At 51.9% G+C, this 17,212-nt stretch overlaps 1 protein-coding gene and 2 long non-coding RNA genes across 3 annotated transcripts; 2 read left to right on the forward strand and 1 right to left on the reverse strand.

Annotated features, from left to right (window-relative positions):
• Positions 1-380: 380 nt before the first annotated feature.
• LOC119106855 (splicing factor 3B subunit 3-like) lies at positions 381-2,319 on the forward strand (the record flags this gene model as incomplete). The annotated part of the gene is made up of 5 exons (XM_037230197.1): positions 381-546; positions 722-934; positions 1,144-1,293; positions 1,428-1,625; positions 2,088-2,319. Coding segments are annotated over 5 exons (868 nt in total), but the record flags the coding sequence as incomplete, so codon positions are not given.
• A 1,277-nt stretch (positions 2,320-3,596) lies between these two features.
• Positions 3,597-4,727, forward strand: LOC119106862 (uncharacterized). The gene is made up of 3 exons (XR_005095165.1): positions 3,597-3,716; positions 3,963-4,125; positions 4,337-4,727. It is a non-coding gene; the product is annotated as an uncharacterized LOC119106862 (long non-coding RNA).
• Positions 4,728-5,144: 417 nt separating this feature from the next.
• LOC119106861 (uncharacterized) lies at positions 5,145-7,581 on the reverse strand. Its single transcript, XR_005095164.1, has 3 exons — positions 7,407-7,581; positions 5,420-5,542; positions 5,145-5,188 (listed from the first exon to the last, which is right to left on the reverse strand). It is a non-coding gene; the product is annotated as an uncharacterized LOC119106861 (long non-coding RNA).
• Positions 7,582-17,212: the final 9,631 nt, after the last annotated feature.

Consider the following 17,212-nt stretch of genomic DNA (forward strand, 5'->3'; position numbering starts at 1 on the left):
CCGGCTGCCGCGACAGCACTGATGCCACGCTCGTATGAACGCAGGCCTGCAGCAGCCCCCCCCCCCCCCCCGACGGGGCGTGCCCAGACTGTTGCCGGAGGGTTCTCCCTCTCCTCGGGACGTCCCCGGACTGTCTCCGCCCGCCGCCCCTCCGACGAGGCGTCCCCAGACTGTTGCCGGAGGGTTCTCCCTCTCCTCGGGACGTCCCCGGACTGTCTCCGCCCGCCGCCCCTCCGACGAGGCGTCCCCAGACTGTTGCCGGAGGGTTCTCCCTCTCCTCGGGACGTCCCCGGACTGTCTCCGCCCGCCGCCCCTCCGACGAGGCGTCCCCAGACTGTTGCCCGGCGTGCGGCTGTGATCGCAGCCGTCTGCGTTCCCAGGCTGGTGAACGAGGGCACGACGCTGCAGTTCGTGCACCGGACCGAGGTGGAAGACGTGCCAACGGCCATCTGCCCGTATCAGGGCCGTGCGCTCATCAGCGTCGGCAAACTGCTGCGCATCTACGACCTGGGCAAGAAAAAGATGCTCAGAAAGTGCGAAAACAAGGTAACGGCTTCGACGGCGCCGCGGCAGTGAAAAGCTGTCCGTTGTGGTATGATGTTCGCACCGTGTTTCACCTGAGGTACCCACCGCTGATTAAGATCTCGCGCTGACTCGGTCGTGACCGCCCCGTCCACAGCACCCCAGAGACCCAGCTGACGGCCCCCCTGCTCCGCCGCAGAGCATCCCGAACCACATCGTCAGCATCCAGGCGCTGGGTCAGCGCGTGTACGTGGCGGACGTGCAGGAGTCCGTGTTTTTCGTGCGCTACAAGCGCCAGGAAAACCAGCTGATCCTGTTCGCCGACGACACGAACCACCGCTGGGTGACGGCCACCTGTCTGCTCGACTACGACACGGTGGCGGCGGCGGACAAGTTCGGGAACGTGGCCGTGGTGAGGGAGCGCGCCCCGTCTCGTGCAGCGCGCCGCGCGGCGGCCATTACAGGGTCGTGGGGCAGCTTAGCGCGTTCACGGTCCAGCTGGGTCCAGGGGGATTTGGACGCCCGAGTAAATTGCAGCTGGCGGTGTTGAGTTTTGTCTGTTGTCCTGTATGACTTCATTGGTATGCGTGGCCCACCTGACGCCCCGATACCGCCCGCCAGCTGCGTCTGCCCACCGGCACCAACGACGACGTGGACGAGGACCCGACAGGCAACAAGGCGCTGTGGGACCGCGGTCTGCTGGGCGGTGCCTCGCAAAAGGCCGACGTCCTCTGCCAGTTCCACATCGGCGAGACGGTGCTCTCGCTGCAGGTGAGTGCCCGCCGCTGCCGGCGCCGCCGCCGCCGCCGCCGCCGCTGTGTCGGCTGCCGCGCGTCATGTCCGCCACCTTCGTGTTCCGTCTGCCTCGTCCGGCCGGCTGACTCGCGCTCTGTCGACGCCGGCAGAGGGCGACGCTGATCCCGGGCGGCAGCGAGTCTCTCGTGTACACCACCATCTCAGGCACGATCGGCGTACTGGTGCCGTTCACTTCGCACGAGGACATGGACTTCTTCCAGCACCTGGAGATGCACATGCGCTCGGAGAACGCGCCGCTGTGCGGCCGCGACCACCTCTCATTCCGCAGCTACTACTTCCCCGTCAAGGTGAGCCGCGGCCGGGGCACGCCGTGGGGGAATGGGAGGGGAGAGGGTAGTTAAATGCGAGAGGCTAGTTAAATGCAGTATAATTGGTAAGGGTTCCCAGTAATTCTTGCTGTCACTTGTTGTGCATCCGGCTCAAGGATATTTACACTGACGGTCAGATGTACGCCGCAATTTAGTTGTGTGCATGAGGCAACTGCAAATAAGATGGTGACACTTTAAGTTCAAAAAAGGTTTTTGATAGACCGAATGAATCCCTAAAATACTCCTTTCATTAGCATGCTCAGTTCATCCGCGTCCAGCATGCTACGGCGGCGCGCATGATGGCTCTTCGTAAGGGTGACATTTGTTGAAGTGCGTCCATAGTTCTGGTGTGTAGGAGATACTAATTTCATATGCCACTGGTAAGTCATAATCCAATTATTCAACAACATGTTGGACCTTAACTGCCATCTCTGCTTCCAGAACGTGCTGGACGGCGACATGTGCGAACAGTACAACACAATCGACATGGCCAAGCAGAAGTCGATCGCCGAAGACCTGGACCGCACCTCGAGCGAAGTGTCCAAGAAGCTTGAGGACATCCGGACCCGCTACGCTTTCTAAGTGGCGGCGTCTGTCCCGTCGATGGTGTCCGGGGTGTTTGTGGCGGCAGATATCCCAGCTTGCGGTGGTCGAGGATGTGCTGGCTTTTCGTGCGGAGCGCGCGTACATGTCTGGCTGCTGGCGTTGCTGCCGTCCAGTGAGGACGCGTTGCAACGCTGCACTTCGCCGTCGCGCTGCCAGCAAGCGGTGATCCGACCGAGCAAACGTGTCACAGTCTTATAGAGGCCGCGCGTGTCTCTGTCATGTATCATATTTCACGAAACGCGTAATAATGATGTCATGTACCATTGCCTGGATTTGTTGTCGACCCGAAGGGACAGACCTCACCGGCGGCGCTGCGAAGGGTTGGCCAATCCAGAAATCATCTCGTCAGGTATGTCATTGTTTTCTTCTTATTCCTCCATTCACTTTCCCAGGATTTCCATGTGAAAGCAACGTAGTGCGGATTTGTCCTCACCTCCGCTTGAATGCCACTTCCTTTTTCGGAAACGAGAGATCCAGTTATGTTCAGCTATTCTTTACTCTAGTATCTGGGGGTATCGCCCAGCAGAGCCCGTGGAAGGCGACGCTGCAGTTTGTGCACCAGATGAAGCTGATCGAGCAGTATCCTGGCGGTCATTCGCCCATGCCACGGCCGATCCCCTCCTGCCAGACCGCTGCGCGACCACTCGCAGAAGATGCCCACGAAATGCAAGAGCTTTGTCTCCATATCGGTCTAAACAGGTGATTACGACTGATGGTACGACGTGCTTGTCATTCGGTCTTTGGGTGTAGCTGTACTGTGATTTATAATGGCATGTAATTATGGCACCATATGAGCTAGTTACTGTCGTGTGGTGCGGTATGATGTTCGCACCGTGTTTCACCTGAGGTACCCACCACTGATTAAGGCCTCGCGCTGACCTGTAACTGCCTGCCCCCGTCTGCGGTGTTCTTGTAACCCCAACTGAAGGGGCCGACCTTTACTCTGCCGCAGTGTTGTGATGTACACCATCAGCATCCAGGACGCGCACGTGAGCATCCTGAACGTCAAGCGAAAACTCACGAAATGCAAGAGCTTTGTCTTCATATTGATCTAAACAGGTAATTACGACTGATGGTACGACGTGCTTGTCATTTGGTCTTTGGGTGCAGCTGTACCGTGATTATGGCACCATATGGGCTAGTTATTGTGTGCAGTACGGTATGATGTTCGCACCGTGTTTCACCTGAGGTACCCACCACTGATTAAGACCTCGCGCTGACATGTAACTGCCTGCCCCTGTCTGCGGTGTCCTTGTAACCCCAACTGAAGGGCCGACCTTTACTCTGCCGCAGTGTTGTGATGTACACCATCAGCATCCAGGACGAGCACGTGGTCATCCCGAACGTCAAGCGAGAGCAAGAAGAATCCGCGGAATAACGTGAAATGCTGGACAATGAAACAAAGTGCATTCTCAAGGAACTGGAGAATCCCAGAGCCTGAAATTCGCAACATGCTTCATATAGGTAAGTCTGACCCCCCAAATGTCCGCGTGGTCACTCACTCCCAGTACGAGTCGACCTGGTCACCTTTCTGAGCACGTCATTTGAGGCTGCTCACCAGAGTTGTGCAGTACGGTATGATGTTCGCACCGTGTTTCACCTGAGGTACCCACCACTGATTAAGATCTCGCGCTGACCTGTAACTGGCCGCCCCCGTCTGCAATGCCCTTGTAACCCCAACTGAAGGAGCCGATCCTTACTCTGCTGCAGTGCTGTGATGTACATCATCAGCATCCAGGACGCGCACGTGATCTTCCTGAACGTCAAGCGAAATCAACAATCCGTGGAATAATGGAAAACGCGGCACGGTGGTGTGCTATATCAAGAAGCTGGAGAACACCAGAGCCTGAAATTCGCGGCGCGCCGTCTGTAGGTAGGTCCGACTCCCCAAATGTCTGGCGATCAATTACTCACGCCATTCGGGACTGCTTCTCTCGGATTGTGACGTATGACATGATGTTCGCACCGTGTTTCACCTGAGGTACCCACCACTGATTAATGCTTCGCGCTGACCCGCCAGTAACTGCCCCATTGGCACCTCCTCTGGAACTCAACTGACCGCATCCACCCCTGCCCTGCCGCAGGGCATGCAACTGCAGAACCATGTCGCCGCCATCCAGGACGGTCATGGACTACCGAAGTTTCCAACATCGAGCGACACCTTCCAGACACCTGGAAATATGCATGCTCGCTTCACACCTTACGTGGAGCTCCTCTATCCTTAATACGGTCTGATGCTTGGTACTTGATACTGATTCCTATCTGTGCGAGTGCGGTGTTGGTTGGCCCGCGGCGCGTGCATCGTGGCATGGCGCTATTACCTCACCTTAAGCCCCGAGAGTGTTGAGACGATGTAATGGCGCCGAGCGTCGTGTACTGAGTGCGGCTGGGGCGATTGCTGTAAATGCATATTAAAGATTGCAGCCATGCGGTGCAAGTATATTTCAAAAATACAATAAATGTCTGCTGTAGTTCGGCATTCTCTGCCATGAATAACGGCTGATGAGACCAATAGACCATGGCCGACCATCAACGCGAGAGAACGGTCGCGCTGACCAGCAGCCCCGGCGCGCGCTACGTCGCGCAACGTGTGGCGATCCGGTTGACGACGGCCTCCCCGAGCGTGCCGACGGTCAGCTCGTGATCGGTGACATTTGCGTTGATTGGCAGCCCCGGTGCGCCCTACGTCGCACAGCGTGTGGCGATCCGGTTGACGACGGCCTCCTCGAGCGTGCCGACGGCCAGCTCGTGGTCGGTGACGCCGTACAGCTGGGCGACGGCGGCCGGGTCGGCCAGCGCCCCCAGCTGGTCGGGATGGACAGCTGTGCCATCCAGAGCCTCGTGCAAGGGCGCCAGCCTGGCCGCGTCCTCCACGGCCACAGCGGCCACCGTCGCGTCGTCGGCCGCCGCGCCCACGACCGAAACGCCTCAGATATCTGGTGGCAATGGTGCGATGTGATAATGGGGACTCGCTGCAGCTACGGCAGTGGGCTGGCGAATGAGCCGTTTAAGTTTGAATGAAAAATACAATTTTAGCATTTGCACACGGGTCCGCTCAGGGTGGCCGGTTCAGTGCAAGTTTTCAGGGTGGGGATTGATTGCTGAAATCAAAATTGATCACTAGGATGCATTAGCGTACTGCAGGCAGAGAAAATGCAAAAACCAACCTGTTTTCCTGGGGACAGAGAGAATATTATCTCTGAGTTGACATTCCTTGTTTTCAGTGAGCCATCTGCCTGGTTGTGCAGGGCTATGTTGGCTGCCACCAGAAGTTGAAATGAAGAAACTATCTGTAAATTTACATTTTTATGAAACATCTCTTTGATCGGCACATTGTACGGCATGTCCCGCACACCACCAGGGATGCAGGCAACTGCAGTTGTAACAACAGGGTTACAGGCTACTGGTGATGCAGTTCTATTTCACATTTCCATTGTCCTTAATGGCCTCATTAATATGCGCACAGGTGGCCGGTTGGATGCACCACTTGAGCGGGGTCAATTTGACCCCTCTGAGATTTCAAAGACCATATTGATAAGGACACCAAATTCACAGGGTGGGTTCGCCTGTCCGTGAACTCATTAGTGTCAAGGTTTGACATTCCTAGATTACTACCTTGAGGTTGAATGGGGTCAACCAATGTCAAACTTCAAATTGGTGTCTGAAGTGCCCCTTGACTTCATGCGAGTGCTGTGAAGCCAGATACATGTTCTAGGCAAAAGGTCAATGGTGTTCAATGAAGGTCAGTGACCTTGTTTGACCTTAATAACATCAAGGTGCCTCAACACCTTCTACATTGCTCCTATTTTGTCGCCTGAATAAGCAATGTGAACTATGCTAAGCAGCATGTTGCCAGAGACAAAATGTTGACCCACATCATTTAAGGTCAGTGACCTATTTTGACCTTAAAAAGTTCATGGAACATGTCTATTGCAGTCCTTGCCATTCACAAATTTGAAATGAGCACTGTAACTACCCCATAAATAAAGCTCTCAAGTAAAAAAGAACAGCAGTTTTGACCTTCATTCAGCCTTTGTACTTGACACCAAGTAAATGGAATTGGTTGTAATCCTAAATTTAATTGGTTTATTGCCTAAGAACCTTTCTCACATATGCCTGGCTTTGTCTGACACTGTTGTCACATCACATTGAGTGATTCCCTAGAAATGCCCTATGCTGCTAGCCATGGCCTGCCCTTGGTTTGCCATAGGTCATTAACCTCACAAGGTGCATCTCCTTTTTACATCGAAAGATGTCTTTCAGTCAGCAGCTACGTTAAGTTTGGTGCTGTTATCCTGCACTGTTCAGAAATCATTCTGAAAACACCCTCAGAGGGAGAAAGGAATTTGATTCCCCACCCAGCCCATTAATATAAACTATATACTTCTGAGTTATTATGAGGGTCATCAGCTACCCATGCTGCCTTAGTTCAGAGGACAGGAAGTTTTAATGGGCCACTTCTGAATTAGACATCACTGTAGCATGCCAGTGATACAGAATGCACAACCACTGACAATGTGAAGTAAAAATATAGCTATGTAGCTAGATACAAAAACACAAAGGTAGCAGCAAGTATAGTTAATCTACAAAGCTTGGGCCTAAACATAAGCACAGCTAAACCTAAATAAAGAAATGTGATTAAACCTACAGATGGATAAAGGTTCAGCTACACATACATCTAGCTACAGGTCATCAATGAACAAGATGGGGTGATATCTATGAGGACTGACAATCTTGGAACAACTAGCTAAAAATCCTCCTTTATGTAGCTAATGACAGATTTTCATACTAAGCAAGGCTCAACTGCTGATAGCACACTTACTTTCTTTTGAATGGATTAACAACTTAACCATTTCAAATTCCTACAGATTTATGATAAGAAAAAGCAGTCAATGTTACCCTTATTGTTATATATTAAACCATGTGAAAAAGGGTAAATTGGTGCAACACCAGACAATTATCTTGCATGCATGGCGAGCAAGTGCAAACGACTGAGTCGACTTTGTTCCCAGGAAAAATTAGACACATGCCCACACGTTTAAACTCTCATCAGAGCATACGTGTTTAGCAAAAACTACCACGTACTGACGTAACTTTACTCAAACGTGTTGTGCTGCCTTGGAGAAATCGCGGCCCCGAACCACGGATACGTACCTTTTTTGCCGAAACCAACGCCACGTTTAAGCTCCCATTCATAAGCAAAGGCCGAAGTTCTTTGACATTCCTCACATCTTTATAAACAACAATGTAAACGGAAAATGACTTGTCCCCCACACCCAGTACGTGATGCTCCATGGGGGCCGCCATTATATCCGTCAAGAAGTGCATTTGCAGGAAAACAACAAACAATTTGTACCATTTGATGACGTCATATACAATACTAAGGCCATATTTACATATAACTGACGTCAATGACTATGCTTGTTTGCCCTCAAGAAGATAAAAATACTTTTTGTATCAACTTTATGAGTGATTAGCAAAGATTTGGCTAATCATGTTTATAACGCCATGATTTTCTGGCTTTTCTGGTGCACACAACACACCGGTGACTTGCTTCGTTTCCACGACAACACCGAGTCGATTGCTCGGACTGCGGAGAGTGGGAAGGGGCGTTGGGGGCCTTCGGTTGGGGTGCGGACGGCTTGGTACCGTGCGGTTGGATGCAATTAGTAGCGGCGCATTTGTTGTGATCCAATTAGGTGTTGTGAGCACTGTAACGCGCCGCACCAGGAGCTTTCACTAGCCCAAGCCCTCGTTCGTGATGGCCGAAAAGGAGCAGACGAAGGCTACTGAACAGAACTCATCAAACTCCGTTCCGAACCTAAAAATGTACAGGAACTTGCGACTTATGTAAGCAAGACGTGCTTCTCACGTTTTTCTATCAGATGTTGTGATGCATATAAGAAACGCCATTCAGTTTCCAGAAAGGCCTGTGTCTAGAAATTCTGCCGAACTTGGCCGAGGGCTGATTTTAGTGTAAGAGTGCTCTGGACTCACCTCACTGATGGCATGTGTCATGTGCTGGGGAAGGATTCTTGCAGACTGGCATGTCCATACGTTGGAACCTATTTTGCATGCTAAGGGCATAATTTGCAAAGTCATTGCAATGTTCAGGGATTGCTCCTTAAATAAGGAGAAATTGAGACTGCATGATTAGTGGTGCAACTCCTTATATCCATGCACCAAGTTGTACATTTGGCTGGTTGCCTTGATACACACATTTTGAAATTGATATCTTCTCACCAGGCAGTTATATCAGGAAGAGTGATGGGATGCCACCACCAAATCTTGGCATTGGAAAAAGTGGTTTCAAAAAGTCAAAAAGGATTAAATTCTGTCCTGATGGCTCAATTGGTTGGAGTGCCTGCCTTCCAATCCACCCACCCCTGGCAGGGTGGGTTTGAGTCGCCTTAGGCGCTTGCCATTTGGCCTTGACAAGCATGGCCTGTGGCATGGAAGGGGTTGTGCTAAAGGTCAGTTGATGTCCCGCAGGACAGACCATGCCAAGCATTGCGGCACATAAAACTTTTGCCACTAAATTCTGCCGTTGCCTGGACTTGTGGAATCAAATGGTAGTGGTGAGGCTCACACAACAAGCACTGATTGGCCTTAGCTCTGATCCCAGAAATCCATCCATTCAAAAGGGTTCAGGTCAAATCTTAAGAAAAAGTAAAGAAAAAAGTCAAATGGTAAAAATTCTAAAGGGCAGCAAGCCAAGTGACAAAAAGTGAAATGTTATGCCAGAATGCTGAAAAGTCAAAAGATTAAAGTCAAGCATAAAGGTCTGTTAAATATAAAACATCATAGGGACAAAAATCAGGAGGGGCTTTGCCAAAAGACTTTCCCAATAATAGGCTTCAAGTCAGAATGAACCAGGTGCCAGGAGCCCTGAAGCAAATAAGGTTAAAAACCTGTTGATTATTTGGGATATTTTCCACCCTAATCCAGGGAACCCCATAATCTGTTGACAGCCAGGAGGCTCATGCATCTCATTCATGTTTGGGCTTGGCCTCCTCTACATGTCAGCATGGCCCTTTGTATGCTTGCAGGGACCCTTTTGTTGTAGGCATAGTCAGTGATTACGCAGGAGCGAGGGAGCAAGGGGCAGTAACCCACCCACATAACTGAGCTGGTAGACCTAAATTGTCATTTCTGGCCCTTTCTGCACCAAGAGGCTTTTTTGTCTGAAGGGCCTGAAACCACCTGTAAAGTTTTTCTGTAGCTAAAAATCCATGGCACCACTGGTATGAGGAATGTTCTGTTATGGCCATGGTTTTCTATAGTTTAAGGGATTTAAGTGGATAAGCTAAAATATATACCATCGCGAAAAGTCATCATGAGCTAAGACACCTATCCAGGGATGTGGTTTCCTATTCAGTTGGGGGAGCTGAGCCGCCCCCCCCCCCCCCTCCCCGCTCCCACCTTGGGCTTCAGTCCCCTAGACTTTAGGAAGAAAGTGGCCAAATCTGGGGTGAAACCTGTTGGCAGATTTAAAGGCAGGTTTGGTCATTTTTCAATGTTCAGCCCTCCCCTTCCAACCATTTCGAGAAACACATCCCTGCACTTCCATCACGCAACCGGACCTTTTTTTGCCGCAAAGCTGGGACTCGGCCTATGCACCTTTTGCGGAGTCACGAGCCGATAAATGTCGTATTTATTCCAACTGGCTGAGCGGGCGGACTCTTCATACCCCCCCCCCCCCCCCCCTCTTAGTCCCTCCCGTGAATGCCTGACCAGAGGCTCTCGCTGTGTTTTAAAGCCCTGTTTAATCAAGGGAAGTGATTTTTGTAGCCGTTCATGCTGTTGTCCATTTCGCGTTTATCCCTTTTGACTTTTTGTTATCCGACTTTCTGCTTTAGACTGTTATCGTTTTTGACTCCTATCCCTTTAAATGTTTGTTCGATTGGATTTTTGCCTTTGACTTTTACTGCGTTGGAAGTTTTGGCTGTTTAGCTTTCTTACATTTGACTTTCAACCTTTTGACTTCTATTTGGCTTCTTGTTCGTTTGACTTTTTTGGTTTGACTTTTTTGGTTTGGTTGGTTTTTTTGACGTTTGACTCTTTTGCGGTTGACTTTTATCCTGTTTGACTTCTTGCCTGTTAAATTTTTGTTTCTGACTTTTTGTTTATGATGTTGTGTCCTGTAACCAAAGCTATTTTGCTATGATTTCACCAAAACGTTGTACTACGGCTTTGACCCCTCCCATTTGGCATTCAGCCACAACAGCTCTTTTCGAGGTGCACTCTGGCTTTGGAAAAGGGAGTATCACATGTTCGATGTGACGCACTGATTTAAACTTTAGCCCGTGCGCTTCTCGGTAACAGGCCGTTGTCCGCTGGACTAATCACAGGCGGTCGTTTATCCGCGCCAGTCGAGATATGCACGCCGGCTGCCATGACGAGGGTGGCGCAACTGCAGGGAAGGAGCATAGTGCTGGTACAAAGCGTCGGCACATAATTTGGACTCAGAGATAATTAGAATTGATATCCTTGTTTATAGTAACGGTGTGCAGTAGCTCAACCCAGTGCTGGTATTAGACATGGCCAGTCCTGAGGTTTCATGGGAGAATGTTTTTAAATATGCCGTTCAGGTGGGACACTTTCTTTAGTGGGAAGTGAAGAAAATAACACCAAGTTGACAAGGGATAACTTAAGAGCAAAAATGACTTGTGGATGTCAGGTCATCACCAAATGTTACCTACGTCACACTCAGTTAAGCGCCGAGTACTAGATGTTAAGTAAAAGTGTTTGGGACTGATCTTTATACTTTCATAAAGTTATGAGGAACAGACAACTAGTTTTTTCGGGGAGAAGCAACTAAGACACAAAACAATGGTTGAAGGAAGTAGTAACTTGATAAACCTCATAATTGTGCGACCTTAGGTTGGATCGTGGGCTGAATATGACCATGGGACCATAGGACCATAGGATCATAGGATCATAGGTTAAGCACTTGTACTTTGGCATGCCTGATAGTCGGCCTTGGTTAGTGTGAAATTTGGTTGCTGCTGTTTCTGCAATCCTTTGGCTGTAATTTTCATGAATTCATAGGCAAAATACCCAAAATGATCAGCATACACAGCTGCTTTGTTTATTTGCATTTTACCTGAGGTCAGGACGTACATAGTACTTTCACGCCACCTCATTTCACCTGCCATCAACAGGCATTTCAAAAAGGTAGTGGGACTCTACTCCGTTCCCATGAGAGCAAGACACAATGTAACGAAAGAAACACAGATGACTCAATCATGCTTTGTATTGTCATGAGTCTTGACCCTAGGGAAAATACTTGTGAGTAAAAGCATCAAGATGGAAACCATGAACACGCCCATGATCCACAAGATCTATGTTGCGCTATTCCTGCCCAGAAGTGCAGGTATAGTTCTTAGGTGTTAGCTGTAACAAACGTTGTTGCCATTGAAGTGGCATTTGGTGTAGCAATATCCCACATTCTAGTGGCGCATTATGTTCATTAAATTCCATGAGTGAAGGCAATGCAAGTATTCGAAGGGTCCTTCAAAAATTTTAAACGTATTAACCTTATACGTATAAAACTATTGACGTGTTTGTGTCCACCTCCTTGGCAGGTGCAAAGCCTGCTGGAGAACATGCAGCAGCGCTTCCAGACTATGTCAGACAACATCATCAGCCGAATAGACGAGATGGGCGACCGGATTGACGAGCTGGAGAAGAGCGTGGCAGACGTGATGACTCAAGCCCAGACGGTGGACGACGGAGACAAGTAGTCCCACCCGGCGGCCCCCCAGTGGGTCTACGGCCGATCTCTGGCGCCCGACGGCGTGCGCGGGGCGCGGACACATGTCGGTGTTCAAAGCTTTCAGCCTTGGCTGGCCTGAGTTTGTGTTTGGTTGCTGTGCCGGTCGGCGCGCGCGGGAAGGCGAAGCGAGCGTCAGTCGATCGGCACCGCTGTCGTGAGCGCCGCCCGCTCCTGCGGCGGCCGGCCGCACGCCAGGCCCGTTTGGTGGGCCCCCGCGGGAGTGGTCGATACGCGATACTCGATAGTCGCGGCTCGCTGCTCTGCTAAGGCACATTGAAGAACGGGATGGGCTGCACCATTGATCACTGCCCGTCGACTCCCAGTCATCGTTTGATTGCATCCATCCCGCGCCCAGCACCGTTTTGGAAGGTCACGATGCTTGCAGCTGCCGCGGCAGCATAGTTGAGTTAGTTGGAGAAGAACAGCTACGACCAGCGCGTGGTTTTCATGGATCTGTCGCCACGCAGGTAGTTGGACAATTTGCTTTATGTTGCATTTTAGCTGTTACAATACACACGTGCGCATGCTACGTTTGCCTCTGGAGGTGCAGAGACCAGGTCAGGCGAGCAGGGTTTGATATAGAACTTGCATTTTTTTTTGGCACAATAATTCTCCCCTGTCATCTTACCTTTAGGTCGGCATGTTTTATGGCGTCAGATAGGATGGCAAAGCTGATGTGCTAGTCGATATGATAAATTAAAGATTTTATTTATATTTTAACAATCACATGTGTATCGACTTCGCGGGGTTACTCTTTTCATGGTTATAGGTGTAAGCATATGTTCGTTTCCGCGGACTGATTTAGATGTAGATATAACTGTTCGATGCTCAAGTCGCAGCTCACTGCTCGCTGCTGCTCAGTTCAGACGCTGCTCACTGCTAGAGCGCGCTGAAAAATGAGGTGTGCGGCCCCACGGATCACTGCCTGTCGCCTTCCTCGCCTTCGTTTTGGAAGGTCGCGATGCGTGCAGCTGCAGCGAAAGCATAGTTGAGTTGGCTAGAGACAAAGAGACACGATCATTGTGGAGGTGAGGCCCGCTGCGCTATGGGCCTGTCTGCTACAATCGACACAAGCGATATTACCGCGTAATGATTTAGGTGTGCACATGGTCATCACGGCTGCTACGTACGGTTAAATGTATTTCCACTTCATAGTAACTTTGTTATTCGCTGCTGTGGCCAACCGCCAGCGTTGTGCGAGCCTCTGCCTGAGTTCGACGGAATAAAAGTGATAACCTAATCTGACAAGTGTGTTATTGCGCGAACGCATTAATCACCAAACGCAATCGCAAACACTAACATGTGACTAAAATTAGCAGGCGTCGTAGGCGTGCATGCGGTCTATCGTGGGTTCTTCCTAGCGGTGGACCCCTCGCGGTGTACTGGGACCAAGAGGTTGTCGCCCACTGTCGCACAGGCCGGCGGTAGCACGAAGGCTCCGGCCGCGTGCAAGTGAAAGCCCGACGATGGCACGCCGGATCCTTCCCCGTTTAAGAGCGCGAAATTCTCCGTCTGGGGTAAGGAATACACCCAGCGACCTGGGCCGGCTCTCCGGAGATGCGTGTGAAGCGGGCCAATCCCCCGAGTGCACGATCTCTGCAAGTCGTTCTCGTCGCCAAGAACGAATTGGTAGGCGCACCGGAACGACCTTATTGCATATCGCCAGTGCTACTGTCTTCCGGCACTCTCATCTCCTTGGTCAGCTCCATATGTAGTTTCCTATCGGACGGTACAGCAAGAAATCTCGAAATCGATCAGAGCTCCCGTGGAGCGACTCGCAAGCCAGGAATGAAGGGAAAGAACGTGATGTAACCGATAATGTAGGTAGACAGGAAGAACCGATCAAAGTTGGCTTGATGGAAGTGGACGCTATACGCGCATCTTTCATCTGTCTGCTAATGGGAGCACAAAAGTGGTCAGTACTGGACAGAGTTCCCAAGGGCTTGCCGGGCCCGGAATGCCAGGATTCACTGATGGGAGGGCGTAATGCACGAGGGAGAGCTCTCGCCAGGTCTCACGACGGGATGATCTTTACCGACAAGCGGTCGTCCCGCACCGCGACCATCCCCCGAACGAGTTTACCTGTCTCGTGACGGAATGTGCGGACGGCGGCGCACTGATTGCACTGATTGATTGCACTCACGGCACGAACTCGATGTGCATTTCGCGACGGACGCCAAACGGAGTGTTTCACATTCGCATGGGGTTTTAAACTGAAATGACCATCTCGAAGATCATTCGGCGCAGTTCACTCACAGTCCTGCCCTTAAGACCTAAGCCCCTCTAGTTGTTGAGCCACATGCCCGCGACTATGTGCGGGCATCTATGACGTCATAATAAAGCCATTCAAATTATGTTATTCCATTGGCCAGGCGGCGATCAAGCCAACAAAAATATAACCGTCGAGTCGTTCATATCTGGCGTTCATGAGCACGATTTCCAGATATAACGGCCGTCAGACTGCTCCAAAGCAATGTTGTGCAAGTGACGATGACGTAATCAAAGACGATACATTGAGTAAAGTATATTTACTAAACCTTAACTGCGTTGTCTAGGGGAAGAATTTTCACTTAAAAATATAGTCACATTATTGCCTCAATGTCTTCAACTTTGAAACATTCCCTTTAAATCTTGTTACCCGGTAACTTACTTCGATCCGCGCTGGTAGTTCGATGGCTGCATTGGTTTGGTGACAAGCGACGACACACACACACACACACACAAGCGATACTTGACAACAAGCGATGTTCTTATGGTCAGCCCTCTGTGTTCTCACCAGCTTCCCTGGCAAAGAGGCTTGCAGTTCGTGTGTATGCTGTAGCTCCACGGCTTCAGCCTGGAGATGTTCTAAACCCACAGTTATTTTTCTCCTTTCGTCGCCTTGCCGTACAAGAAATTCAGCCCCTTGCCGACGAAGGGCAGGGTGCTCCTGGCCGGGCGCGCTTGGATAAGCTCCCACGACACGTGCCTTACCTTTGCCTGTGAGGCCACCGATTCTCGGTCCATCCACGTCTTCTCCTGCTCTAAGTACTGCTCACGTGACGACGAATTGCTCCAGCCGTTTGTGTCCGTCGCGCTGTTTCTGTCTTCTCCCGTTCATGCTGTTTTGCTAAGACTGGTCCTCAACACATCCGCTATATGTTTTATGTTGTCTTTGATCCGCATCCGTTCCGGCTGTATTTGGCTGGCCTGGGTCCTGAGGACTGGGATCTTTTGCGAGATGGCGAACAGCAGGTGCCCTCTCGGCTCGAAGAACAGTCCAGCCGGCTGTGGCTTCAACATCTGGACTCCGTTGTCGCCGACGGATTCTGAGCAGCACTTCGCTGCGCACAGCGCAAGCACCATGACGTGTATCAGCCTGGCTCAGAGCGGTGGGCCTGTCGGGTACCATCGCAATGGATGGGTCGGGCGGACCGAATGCAGTGTTCTCGCGGCGGAACAGTTCACGTACAATGCGGGGAACAGGTGAGGTACCCTTCCGCTCGAGCCTTACGTTCGTCGTCCTTATTCTGGATTCCTCCCCGCTCTGACCACTCCCGTCTGGATCTGTTACGGGCCGACCTCCGCAGCGGTCTCCCTCGGTTGTCACGTCCCCTCTCCGCGCTCGCACTTGTGGCTCGTTTCTCGGAGAGCCACCGGTCCGCGCACCCGCGCCTGTACTGGCGGCGTTTGGGATCGAGGGTGCGACGGCCGACGGGGCTCTGTTCTACGGTGATCCAGAGCAGCGTCCTGCCCGTTGCCTGGGTCCTGTGGCTTCTCTTTGTCCCGCAGCCACCTATGGTCCCGGCTATCCCACCCGAGGGACATCTAACCGGCTCGCTCCGCATGCAGCAGGGTTTCCAGGCACGTAAAAGGTTCCGTGCTGCGCTCGGGCCGATAGCCCTCGCGGGACACATTGGCTCTTGTTCAGGCCAAACAAGCGCGGGTCGCGTCTCCTTCAGGTGGTCGACGTGCACCCGGAGCGGCGTAACTCGGCGCTCAGAGCGTTCCATCACGTAGTTTCGTGGTCCTTTCGCGCTGTGACTCGGTAACCGGGTTTCATGGGCAGTGCAGCTTTTTTACTCACCCTCTCTATCCCGCTCATCGAGAGGTGTGCACCTGGTCGCCCACTTCAAATCGCTGGTCAAAGGCCTTCCATTGTTCCACACCTTCTGGTTCCGATGAGGTGCTGCCAACCGCAGCTGTATAACCTGGGACGGCGCGCTGCAGTGGACGCCTTGCCTCGGCTTTCCGTTGTTTTCCTTTCTTTTCATCGCCGTGTCGCCGTGCCTCTCGAGAGGACCTTGCAGCATGACATTGAGAACGGCCTTGCGAGGCATCCTGCTCATCCAGAGCAGCGGGGGCTTCCCCTGATGGTTTCTGGACGACCACTCGATAGGTATGGGACACAGGCTAAATACGCGTCCCAATCCTGCTGGTGGTTCGCCACAAGCTACAAACGTCTAGATACAATTTCTTCAGCCAAACGGTGGAGGAGAAACACCATGGTTAAGAACGTCCAACCGTGCGCGGAGGACAGTCGGACGTGGTGTCGACCGGTCCGGCCGGTTCTGTCAGACTGGTCCGGTGGTCGCACCAGCTGTTCACGAGCGGAGACGGTCGCCCCTGGCGATCCCGGTGTCTGCAGTGTCTCGGCCGTCGTACCTGTCCTACACGGGAGGTGGCATTATCGCACGGCTTACGAGCTGTCACGGCTACATCGCCCGCTCGCACCCCGCGGGTCGCGACATGGCTGGAGATGATGGCCTTAGCCTGGAGGACGGCGCGGCTCCATAGCATGGTCGGGCTCGGACCGGGGGCCGGTTCGCGATCGCTTGGTTGGGTTCAGCCAATATCCGCAGGCATGGTCGGGCCATTTTCCAGGCGCGTTGGCCTCAGGGGCCCTGAGACAGGGTTGTAGGTCTGTGCCGAGGACGGCGCGCGTCTCTGTGACAGAGGGCGGCGGTAGGGATGTAGTTTCCCACAGGGCTTCAGCCCTTCGCCTCTCTCCAACTAAGGTTCCGGGTCCAGCCCCTCAACTTTGAGAGGAAAGTGGGCCAAAGTCGGAGGGAAACCCGTCTGTCCTGTTGTGTTTTGGGGATATGTTGAGTCAATTTTGTCACTTTGTTCAGCCTCTCCTCACCCCCATCCCCAACGCATCTTGCGAAACTACGCACTTGGTCGGCGGGGCCGGTCCACGGCC

Source organism: Pollicipes pollicipes, unplaced genomic scaffold (assembly GCF_011947565.3).
Source record: "Pollicipes pollicipes isolate AB1234 unplaced genomic scaffold, Ppol_2.1 Scaffold_6291;HRSCAF=7459_pilon_pilon_pilon, whole genome shotgun sequence".
In the NCBI taxonomy this organism is placed as follows: Eukaryota; Metazoa; Arthropoda; class Thecostraca; order Pollicipedomorpha; family Pollicipedidae; genus Pollicipes; species Pollicipes pollicipes.